The sequence below is a fragment of the Gracilinanus agilis genome, chromosome 2 (assembly GCF_016433145.1).
Source record: "Gracilinanus agilis isolate LMUSP501 chromosome 2, AgileGrace, whole genome shotgun sequence".
Taxonomy (NCBI): domain Eukaryota; kingdom Metazoa; phylum Chordata; class Mammalia; order Didelphimorphia; family Didelphidae; genus Gracilinanus; species Gracilinanus agilis.
This window is the reverse complement of record NC_058131.1, coordinates 38,486,652-38,498,769: the sequence shown is the minus strand read 5'-3', so window position 1 is coordinate 38,498,769 and position 12,118 is coordinate 38,486,652. Positions and strand designations below refer to the sequence as shown.

General features: G+C 40.4%; 1 protein-coding gene across 1 annotated transcript; it reads left to right on the top strand.

Annotated features, from left to right (window-relative positions):
• Positions 1-431: 431 nt before the first annotated feature.
• Positions 432-8,129, top strand: IL1RN (interleukin 1 receptor antagonist). The gene is made up of 4 exons (XM_044660439.1): positions 432-547; positions 3,285-3,373; positions 4,908-5,020; positions 7,399-8,129. The coding sequence occupies exons 1-4, from the start codon at positions 432-434 to the stop codon at positions 7,603-7,605; spliced, it is 525 nt and encodes a 174-aa protein (XP_044516374.1). The 3' UTR covers positions 7,606-8,129.
• The last annotated feature ends 3,989 nt before the right edge of the window (positions 8,130-12,118 follow it).

Below are 12,118 nucleotides of genomic sequence, written 5' to 3'. Positions count from 1 at the left end.
TCTTTTTAAAGTGTCCCAAGCTCCAATAGCAGGATACCCACCAACCAAGCTGGTAGGAGATGATCTAGTTAGATTAGAGATGATCTGGTCCAACCCTCTCATTTTACAAAGCAGGAGCCTGAGGTTCATAGTGCTTAAAAGATGCTCAGGAAGATTTTCATTATGCTTTTCTTCCAAGAGAATTGGTGAAGAGGAAATAGAAATCTTGTTTTGGGGAAATTGCACTGTGGGGAGTTATTACGCAACCAGTTGCGAAACTAGAGGCCAAAAAGTGACAACAATAGCTTTTTGGAAATTCTAAAGCATTTCCGGTTTCCAGTAGGACAGTGAGAGCCCAACTGAATTTGGTGGGTGGCCTTTTTCTTTATAAGGAGTGCAGTGGTAGATTGCAATGGTAGACTGGTGGAGCCCACACTGGCCAAGGGAACAAGATGGACCTCTCTGTGTGCCCCCGAAGCTATCTGATCACTCTCTTCCTCTTCCTTTTTCATTCAGAAACAGAATCCTTCCCCTTTATGAAAATGTCCAGCAAGAGCCAGATATACAGGTAAGTTGGTCATCTTATAGCCATGGGTCACCCCATGCAAGGCTGGGCTGGGAGAAGCCCACAAGGGATGAAAGCTTAGCTTCCAGGGTAGTCAGGGAAATCCAGGCTGGCCAAGGCACTGGGGGCCCTGCAAAGGAGAGAATGCTCCATCTACTGTTTAGAAAAGAGGAACACAGATGAACTGGGAGCCAGCTTACTAGAGAGTTAGCATGCTGAATGTGGAGTCAGGAGAGAAGGAGTCTCATATCCATCCCTTTGAGATAAACTAATTGACATTTCTATAGTAGAGTGAAAGTTTGCAAAACCCTTTGCCTATATTATCTCACTCGAACCTCTCAACTATCCTGAATGATTACAGCAGGTATTATTATCTCTATTTTATGGAAGAAGATTCTGCACTTCTGAGAGGTTAAATAATAGATCAGGAGGACACAGCTAAGTAGCAAAGGAGGGATTTGAGCCCACAGCTTTCCTGACTCCAGGTCCAGCACTCTATAGGCAACACCAAGCTACTAACTCGTAGGCAATTCTCTTAACTGTTCTGAGCCTCAGTTCTCTCATCTATAAAATGGGTACAATAACATTTTTTAAAAAACCCTTACCTTCTGTCTTAGAATCAAAACTGGGTATTGGTTCCAAGGCAGAAAAACAGTAAGGGCTAGGCAATGGGGGTTAAGTGACTTGCCCAGGGTTACATAGCTAGGAAGTATCTGAGGTCAAATTTGAACCTAGAACCTCCCATCTCTTTGCCTGGCTCTCACTCTGCTGAGCCACACAGCTGCCCCCAGTAATATTTTCAGTGACTAATCCCCAGGGCTGCCACGAGGAAAGTGCTTTGTAAACCTTCCAAAGCTATATGGAAATGGGAGTTGATGTGATTTTCATAAAGTCTCAGCCCTGAAGGATCAGAGGAGAAACCCTATTTTGATTTCATGATTTCTACAGACTTTAGAAATTCGGACAGGGGGGCAGCTGGGTAGCTCAGTGGAGTGAGAGTCAGGCCTAGAGACAGGAGGTCCAAGGTTCAAACCCGGCCTCAGCCACTTCCCAGCTGTGTGACCCTGGGCAAGTCACTTGACCCCCATTGCCCACCCTTACCAATCTTCCACCTATGAGACAATACACCGAAGTACAAGGGTTTAAAAAAAAGAAAAAAGAAAAAAAAAAAAGAAATTTGGACAGGGTCTAAAAATTATCCTGAACAATTTCTTTCTCGCCAGGATGCCACTGCCTGAGGAAGCAGAATTTAAGAAAAGGGAACTTTGCTCAAAGAGGTTTTAATATCAGAAATTCCCTGCAGACTGGTTGTCCTGAATCAGAAGGGCAGTTACATCAGCCATGCCCTGCTGCTACAGAACAGAGTATACATTTACTGTGATGCTCTGACCTACATTTTTTCCCACAGCCCTTCTGCAGGGCTGCTGTCTGGTATCTGCTGTTTTATATTTTATATTCTAACAAGAGAGCCTGGGGGAAATTTTTAGGAAAACTTCATTCTCCTGAACTCTTTCAAAATAATGGTGTTTTGTGTTGGGGATTTGGGGTTGTTATTCCATTGTTTCAGTCATATTTGATTCTTTCTGACCCCATTTGGGGTTTTCTTGGCAAAGATACTAGAGTAGTTGGCCATTTCCTTCTCCAGATCCTTTTACAGATGGGGAAACTGAGGCAAACAGGGTGAAGTGACTTGCCCAGGAACACACAGTAAGTTTCTGAGGCTAGATTTGAACTCGAGAAGATGAATTTCCCTGACTCCATGTCAAACACTCTATCCACTAGGCTGCCCAAAAGTAATAGGAATAGTCTCTTAAAATAATGATCATATTAGCTGGGAACACAGGAAAAACCCCATGCTTCAGACTAATGGGGGAAAGGGGAGTTTGGTTAAATGTAGAGGCAACTAGATGGTGCAGTCAGAGTGCTGGACTTGGAGCCTAGAATATCTGAATTCAAATCCAGATATGTGACCACAGGCAAGTCATTTAACTTCTGCCTGCCTCAGTTTCCTCATCTGTGAAATAAAGATAACAATCGCACTTATTTCCCCAGGGTTGTTGCGAGGATCAAGTGAGATAATACTTGCAAAGTGCTTTGCAAACCTTGAGTCAAAGAAAACAAATCCAGGAACCCAGGGTGGTATCAACCTGAAACACTTTCCATTTAGAAGCTAAGTCAAGCCATTGTCTGAGACTCATGGGGGTTAGGTGACTTGCTCAAGTTACCAATAAATACCAGAAGCAGGATTTGAACCAGCATTTCCCTGACTCCCTTCTCTAGCCATTATACAGTACTGCCTCTCCTCAACTAAATAGAAACAATAATAATAACTGGCCTCTACATAGTGTCTTGAGATTTTTAATGAGCTTTAAGTGAGTTTTTGTATTTGAGCTATAATTGGGAATAACAATACCTGCCTTGTCTATGTCACAAGGTCGGGGATTGTCATAGAGAGAGGTAGCGAAGGGCAGAGCCAGGATTCAAATTGAGGTCTTCCTAGTCTAAGTTCAGAGAGCTCTCTTTCTACCACACCAACTAAGCTGGGTGACCTTGGGCAAGTCTCGTTGCCTCCATGGGTCTACTATTCCCTGCCTATACAAACGGGGGACTAGGCAGGTCGATCCCTAAGAATGTTGGCATTTCTGATGCTCTGAGATACTATGAATCAAATGTAAACGGTGTTTCTCCTGGCCCCCACTGGGAGAGCTATTCCTCTAAAGTGTGTGCCCTGATCTCTCAGGATCTGGGATATCTACCAGAAGACTTTTTACCTGAGGAACAACCAGCTCGTGGCCGGCTACTTGCAAGGCTCAAACACTAATCTAGAAGGTCAGTTGTTGCATGAGTAGAAGGATGTGTGTCCACATTGGCATGTATGTACGTGTGCGTGTACGCCTTTGCAGCTCTAGTATCGGGTCCCAAAGGAAGCACTTAGTAAATGCTTTCTGAGTGAGTGATATCACGTGTACATGTGTGCATTCGCATGTGTCTATATCTGTGTGTGTATTCAGTGTTGGGGATCCGATTTCTTTCCATTTTAAAGTCAAAGTCACTTTTGTTTCCCAGTTCCTAACCCCTGCTATCAAGTTCTCATTTGGTTCCTTAAGTCTGAAGCTTGGAGGATGGTGTCATGAGAGAAGGGAATGCCCAGAGAGCCCCGTGGGCATCAGACCCTCGGGACCCCAACACTGGGCTGTCCAATAGATTAAAGGCTTCCAGACCTAAAGCTGAAAGGTGCCTTCTAGTCTGATCCCTCTTGACTTTACAGGTGAAGAAACTGAGGCCCAAATGGCTAGGTGGCATGACTCAGTGGTCGTAGGGGTAGCAAGGGGGTAGACCCAGCATTTGAATTGAAGTCTTCCTTTTCTAAGATCAGAGAGCTCTCTTTCTACCACACCAGCTCTGCCACCAACTAGCTGGGTGACCTTGGGCAAGTCTTGTTGCTTGCACGGGTCTAATAATCCCTGTCTGTACAAATGGGGTATCGGGCAGCATTTCTGATGTTCTGAGATTCTGATGTACCCCTCTTTTTGTCTCCTGTCTGTTTCTGCCTTTCTCTGCTTCCTTTGTCTCTTTGTTTTTTATTCTATGAATCTCTGCCTCAATTTCTCTCTCTCTGTAATAGGGAAAGCTTAGACATCAGGGTTCTTTCTTATTATATATGTCTCTGACTCTACCTATCTATATCTCTGTCTATCTATCAAGATAGACAAGCAGATATAGATAGATCTATGTGTATGTGTAATAGAAAGTCTAGAACTCAGGATTCTTTTATTCTATATACCTCTCTCTCTCTCTGTCTCTCCCTCTCTCTGTCTGTGTGTGTGTGTCTCTCTCTCTCTTTCTCTCTCTCTCTCTCCTCTTTCCCCTCTCCCTCTCTCCATCCTCTGCCTCTCCCTCTTTTCCCTCTCTTGCCCTATCTCTCCCCTCTCTCCCCACCTCTCCCTCTCCCCCCACCTCTGTCTCTATCTCTGTCTTCCTCTCTCCCTCTCCTTCTCCCCCTCTCCCTCCTTTCTCTCTCTTCCTCTCCTCACCTCTCTCTCTACAACATGGAAAATCCAGGGTTCTCCTTCCTTTCTCCATGAACATTGACTTTAAAATGGGGCTCTCCTACCAAGGGAAAGGTGGGGAAAAAAGGTGAAGAAGGCAGTTTTCACTGCCACCAGAGGGCAGAGCTAGATGGGTCATAGTTACAAAGAGAAAGACTTAAGCCTGATGTAAGGAATAACTTCCTAATAATTAGGTAAGGATGGGAACTGCGATTTCATTGATCTGGCTCTTGGTTCTGTCTATCTGGCCACCTCTCCCTCTTTGCCACTCTGGGGTTCCTCTCACTTTCCCCTCTGCTGTGTTCTTTTTCCAGAAAAAATTGACATGGTTTCCATTGAACCTAATTCTGTACTCTTGGGGATCCATGATGGAAGTCTGGGTCTGGCCTGTGTCAAAACTGGTGGTACTCCCAAGCTCCAGTTGGAGGTAAGAATCTCTGCCCATGCCTTCACCTCATTCCTTCCACTGTTACCCTCTAATATTCATACCCCATGACAAACCATTAACCTTCCAACTTTTCCTCATCTCCATCAGAACTATGTCTCATCTTCTCAATTAACCTCTCTGTGCTAGGAAAGGGTTAAACAAATCTTTCTACATGTTACTAGACATTAGTCGTGTGACCTTTGGCAAGTCCTTTCCTTACCTGAGCCTCTGTTTTCTCATCTTTAAAATGAATCTTGAGCTTCTCTTCCAGGTCTTAGAATTTAACAATCTATGATTTAATTTGCTAAACTATTATCCTTCCCCAGGGAAGAGGCCTTGCATTTCCACTCTGTGTTATCTTGTACTTTTACATGGAGACTCCCTTATTAGAATATAAACTCCTTGAAGGCAGGGGCTTTTTGCCTTTCTTTTTTATATACCCAGCTTGGAGTATTTGGAAAACAGTAAGTGCTTAATTGTTGTTTGTTACTTGTTGACTGACAAATATCTAATAACGACCTTCTAGAGAGAATTCTTTAAATCACAAAAATGAATGGAAAAGCATTTATTAAAAGCTTACTATGTGCTACTGTGCTAAGTGCTAGGGATACTCATAGAAATGGAAAAAGGCAATCCCTGCCCTCAAGGAGTTTACTTTCTAAAGGGATAAAATAGTAGATATAAGAGAGCAAGGAAGTTGCAGTTATCTTGATGGTTGAATTAGGATATTTTTTAAACCTTTACTTTTGTCTTTGTTTCACTTCCAACACAGAAGAGCAGCTTTAAGGAACGGCTAAGCAATCAGGCTTAAGTGACTTGCCCAGGGTCACTCAGCTAAGAAGTGTCTGAGATCAGATTTGAACTGAAGTCCTTTGGGCTCCAGGCCTAGCACTTTACCCAGTATGCTATCTGGCCGTCCTGGGGGAGATTTTTAAGTTCAAATTCCATCATAGAGGTGACTGATTTCTGTTCATGTGTAGATCACAACTGTGGTCATACAAAAGGATGCTAAATGCTCAGTAGCAAATCCTCTCCATCCTCAATTCAGAATCATAGAATTACAGAATTTGAGAGCAAAAAAAGGCTTCTGGGGCCCGTTAGTCCAATCCATCCCCAAAATCAATTGTCCTAACATACTCACAAGTGACCTGAAGTGTACTATGCAGGAAGAAGGCAGTATATGGTGGGCATGGGGGTGGGGAGGAGAGAGAGACAGACAGAGAGACAGAGATGGAGAGAGAGACAGAGACAGGGAGACAGAGACAGAGACAGATAGAGAGAGAGAGAGAGAGAGAAAGAGAAGGGAGGGAGGGAGGAAGAGAGAAAGAAAGAATCTAAATGAATGAATAGATGATAGATGGATACTTGCTTATATAGACAGACAGACAGACAGATAGATAGATAGATAGGTAGATAAACAGATGGGTGGATAGAGAGAAAGAAAGAAAGAAAGAAAGAAAGAAAGAAAGAAAGAAAGAAAGAGAAAGAAAGAAAGAGAGAGAATGAGAGAAAGAAAGGAAGGAAGGAAGGAAAGAAGGAAGGAAGGAAAAAGAAAGAAAGAGAGAAAGCAAGCAAGAATGAATAAAAGAAAGAAGGAAAGATAGATAGATAGATAGATAGATAGATAGATGGATAGATAGATAGATAGACAGACAGATAGATAGGTAGGTAGAGCATTTATTAAGCACTTTCTATGTACTAGGCACTGTGCTGAATACCTTCAAGCTCCTGGGATAGTGAAACTGTAAGATCATAAGTAAATCTTATTGAGAGAAAATATAATTCAAAACTGTGCCAAGGTCTAGGCCAGCAATAAAACGCAGTTAATCTGAAGGCCAGAGTGTTTATTGTTGTGCTGCCCTTCAAACAACTTTGATTACTAAAATGAACAATTTAGAAATATGCAAATAAATACTTTTAAAACCTGGAGGTAGGGGGAACAAAACTACTTGGAATACTTTTTCCTTCCTAAGCTGAACAGAATGTGCACATGTGCTTATTTTTTAAATTTAAGCCAAAGAAATGGTCTAGGATGACCCAGAACCCATGCTATTTAAGGATTATTCTTAGAAATAGAAGACTGTAGATTTTCAGAGGTGAAGAGAATCTTAAGAGATAAGACAAAACAGGAGCAGAAAGGGAAGTTATATTCCCAAGGACACAAAGCTCCTCACAGATTTCTTTGTAGATTTGGCCCAGGAGTCCACCTCCTCCTTGAAATTCTTTTTTTCTTAGCTTCCACGACAGCTGGTTCTCCTCCTACCTCTATCATGGTGCCTTCTCTGTCTGTTTCCCCATCCCTTTCATGTCTCCCTTTTCTCCACCCATCCTTAATAAGTTGATTGGTGGGCGATAAACCATCTTGTTTCTGTCTGCAGGCAGTGAACATCACAGACCTGGACAAGAATCGGGAAGAGTGCAAGCGTTTCACATTCATCAAATCTGAGAGTGACTCCATATGCAGCTTTGAGTCTGCCGCCTGCCCCGGTTGGTTCCTCTCTACCCAGACAGAGGCTGATAGACCAGTTGGACTTTCCAATACTCAAGCAAACACCATTACCAGATTCTACTTCCAGAGGGAATAGCTCCAGTAGATCTGCCTACCTCCACTCCTACTTACACCATTCTCCATTCCTTGCTGGAAGACCTGCCCTCACCCCTGTGCCTAGAAATCCCCATCTTTATCCATTGCTGGCCCTCCTAAGGGTAGCAGTGCTACAATGGGTATTGTCTCTGAGCCGGCAAAATGAGGAATGAACACTGGACTGAAAATTGGAAAACTGGGGTTTTACTCCCTGACTTACTTCTTACTACTTTTGTGACCTAGGACAGGAAGTTTCACTTTTCAAAATCTCAGTCTTACCATCTGTAAAATGACACCATTGGATGAAATGATCTCTGGGGTCTCTTGCAAGTTCCAAAGGCAATCCAATTCTAAGCTCAGATAGGAATATGCTACCTGATTTTCCTTCCTCTGGGTCTCAGGGTCCTAATCCATCCCTCAGGGAAAGCAAGCCTGCCCTCTCAAGAAATAGGGTCCCAGGGGAAGCATAGAAAATACTAGAGTCTCAGGATGGTGAACTGAGCATTTTTTATATGTCTTGTGACCTGCTACAGCATGTTTCAATAAAACTTTGAAAAATCATTGTTTGGCTACGAGTATATCAATCTCTTTCCAGCTCTATAGTGCATGAGAAAGGCACTGAGTCAGGTAGCACCTGATTCTCAACACCCTTGGTACCTTTGCATAACCTTTCTTTCTCCAACTCTCAGTTTCTCCCAGAAAAAAAAAAACTGCTAAAGCTCTCTAGGAGAATTAATGGTTGGGTCCTGGGGATAATGAAAAAGCCGTAGCCACTATTGTAGACCTAACATTGAATCCCACACAGCACATTCTACCCTGAGGCAAAAAAAGAGAGGGGCTATAAAGGTCTGGAGACTATTAATAATCAGTGCCTGCCATTTCTTGGGGTGTCACTATAGCCACATTGGGAGTCCCTGCCATAGGATAAACACAAGGAAAGTATACTAAATCAGCCCAATGGATTCCTACCCCATCCCCATCCCTAACCATGCTTTCCTTCTCATGACTGGGGAGAAATCAAAATCTTTATTTCTCTTTCCATTAATATGGATATTTTATACTTTATAGTAATCCATTGCATGTATTATCAAGTTTATTGGAGTGTGATTGGGCAAAATAGTTTATCCAGTTCATTTTTTATTCCCATATTGTAGATTTTTGTAAGTGAGTGATCTTATAAAACCAAAGCCCCCAAATATAAACCCCAATAAACAATTGAAATATTGTATGCTTCCATCTTCATTCTGACTCCAACAGTTCTTTCTCTGGAAGAGGAAAGCATTCTTTGTCATAAGCCCTTTAGAATTGTCCTGGACTGAGAAAGAACTGTGGGAGCAGAAACACAGAAGAGAAACAACTGCTTGATCACATGGATCTATGGGGATATGATTGGGGATCTAGATTCTAAATGATCACCCTAGTGCAAATATTAATAATATGGAAATAGGTCTTGATCAATGACACAAGCAAAATCCAGTGGAATTACACATTGGCTATGGGAGGTAAGGTGAGAGGAGAAGAGGGAAAGAACATGAATCATGTAACCAAGGGAAAATGTTCTCTATTAATCAACAATAAATAAATAAATCCAATTCAAGTTAAAAAAAAAAAAAAAGAATTGTCCTGGATCATCATATTGCTGAGAGTAGCTAAGTCTTTCATGTGAATTCATCATTCCACAGTACTACTGTAATTGTATATAATGTTCTCCTGGTTCTTTTTTTTTTTTTTTACTCTGTATCAGTTCATGTAGGTCTTTCCAGCTCTTTCTAAAATCATCCTATTCATCATTCCTTACAACATAATAATATTCCATCACCATCATGTATCAAAATTTGTTCAGCTATTCCCCCAATTGATAGACATCTCTTCAATTTCTAGTTCTTTACCCCCACAAAATGAGCAGCTATAAATATTTTTGTAGTTAGGTCCTTTCCCCCTGTCTTTTTAAAAATGTATTACTGTATCAAAGGGTATGCATTGTTTCATAGCCCTTTGGGCATAATTCCAAATTAACCTCCAGAATGGTTCTCAACTCTACCAGGAATGCATTAGTGTCCCAATTGGGCAAGATAGTTTATAACAAATTACTATATTTCCTCTTCATTTGTTACGAATTGTTTTTCCATTTTTATTTTTTTATATTTTTTATTTTTTTAGAAAAATTTTCCATGGTTACATGATTCATGTTCTTTCTCTCCCCTCCATCCCCCACGCCGCCACCCCATAGCTGATGTGTATCTCAACTAGGTTTTACATATGTCATTGATCAAGACCTATTTCCATATTATTGATAGTTGCATTGGGTGGTCAGTTAGAGTCTACATCCCAAATCATATCCTCATCAACCCATGTGATCTAGCAGTTGTTTTTCTTCTGTGTTTCTATTCCCATAGTTCTTCCTCTGAATGTGAAGAGCATTCTTTTTCTTAAGTCCCTCAGAACTGTCCTGGATCATTTCATTGCTGCTAGTAGAGAAGTCCATTATATTAGAATTTTTACCATAGTGTATCTGTCTATGTGTATAATGTTCTCCTGGTTCTGCTCCTTTCACTCTGCATCAATTCCTGGAGGTCATTCCAGTTCACATGGAATTCCTCCAGTTCATTATTCCTTTTAGCACAAAAATATTCCATCACCAATGGACACCACAATTTGTTCAGCCATTCTCCAATTGAAGAGCATATCCCCCTTTTCCAGTTTTTTTGCCACTACAAAGAGTGTGGCTATAAATATTTTTGGATATGTCTTTTTCCTTATGATCTCTTCGGGGTATAAACCCAGCAGTGGTATGGCTAGATCAAAGGGCAGGCATTCTTTTATAGCCCTTTGAGCTTAGTTCCAAATTGCCATCCAGAATGGTTGGATCAATTCACAACTCCACCAGCAATGCATTAATGTTCCAATTTTGCCACATCCCCTCAAATATTTATTACTTTCCTTTGTTATCATATTAGCCAACCTGCTAGGTGTGAGGTGGTACCTCAGAGTTGTTTTGATTTTCATTTCTCTAATTAGAGATTTAGAACACTTTTTCATGTGTTTATTGATAGCTTTGATTTCTTTATCTGAAAATTGCCTATTCATGTCCCTTGCCCATTTATCAACTGAGGAATGGCTTGCTTTCTTGTACAATTGATTTAGCTCCTTATATATTTGAGTAATTAGACTTTTGTCAGAGTTTTTTATTATAAATATTTTTCTCAGTCTGTTGCTTCCCTTCTAATTTTGGTTGCATTGGTTTTGTTTGTACAGAAACTTTTTAATTTAATGTAATCAAAATTATTTATTTTACATTTTATAATTTTTTTCTAACTCTTGTTTGGTTTTAAAATCTTTCCTTTCCCAAAGATCTGACAAGTATACTATTCTGTGTAAGTATTCAGTTACTTATAGTTTCTTTCTTTATATTCAAGTCATTCACCCATTCTGATTTTATCTTGGTGTAGGGTCTGAGATGTTGATCTAAACCTAATCACTCCCATATTATTTTCCAATTTTCCCAGCAGGTTTTGTCAAATAGTGGGGTTTTGTCCCCAAAGCTGGGCTCTTTGGGTTTAGCATAGACTGTCTTGCTGATGTCACTTTCCCCAAGTCTATTCCATTGATCCTCCCTTCTGTCTCTTAACCAGTACCATATTGTTTTGATGACCACTGCTTTATGGTACAGTTTAAGATCTAGTACTGCTAGGCCAACTTCCTTCACATTTTTTTTTCATTATTTCCCTTGACATTCTTGATCTTTTGTTCTTCCAAATGAACTTTGTTATAGTTTTTTTTAATTCAGTAAAGAAATTTCTTGGTAGTTTGATAGGTATGGCACTAAATAAGTAAATTAATTTGGTTAGAATGGTCATTTTTATTATGTGAGCTCTTCCTACCCATAAGCAATCAATGTTTTTCCAATTGTTTAGATCTAGTTTTAATTGTTTGGAAAGCGTTTTGTAGTTGTGTTCATATAATTCCTGTTTTTGTTTTGGTAGATAGATTCCTAAGTATTTGATATTGCCTAGTTGATTTTAAATGGCATTTCTCTTTCTAACTCTTGCTGCTAAGATATTGGAAATATATAGAAATGCTGATGATTTATGTGCATCTATTTTGTATCCTGCAACTTTGCTAAAGTTGTTGATTATTTCCACTAGCTTTTTAGTTGATTCTCTAGGATTTTTTAAGTGGACCATTATATCATCTGCAAAGAATGATAGCTTGGTCTCCTCATTGCCATTAATACTTTCAATTTCTTTTTCTTCTCTAATTGCTATTGCTAGTGTTTCTAGTACAATGTTAAATAATAGAGGTGATAATGGGCATCCTTGTTTTACTCCTGATCTTATTGGGAGTGCTTCTAGTTTATCCTCATTGCAGATGATGCTTGTTGATGGTTTAAGATATATATTGTTTATTATTTTTAGGAAAGGCCCTTCTATTCCTATACTTTCTAGTGTTTTTAGTAGGAATGGGTGTTGTATTTTGTCAAAGGCTTTGTCAGCATCTATTGAGATAATCATGGG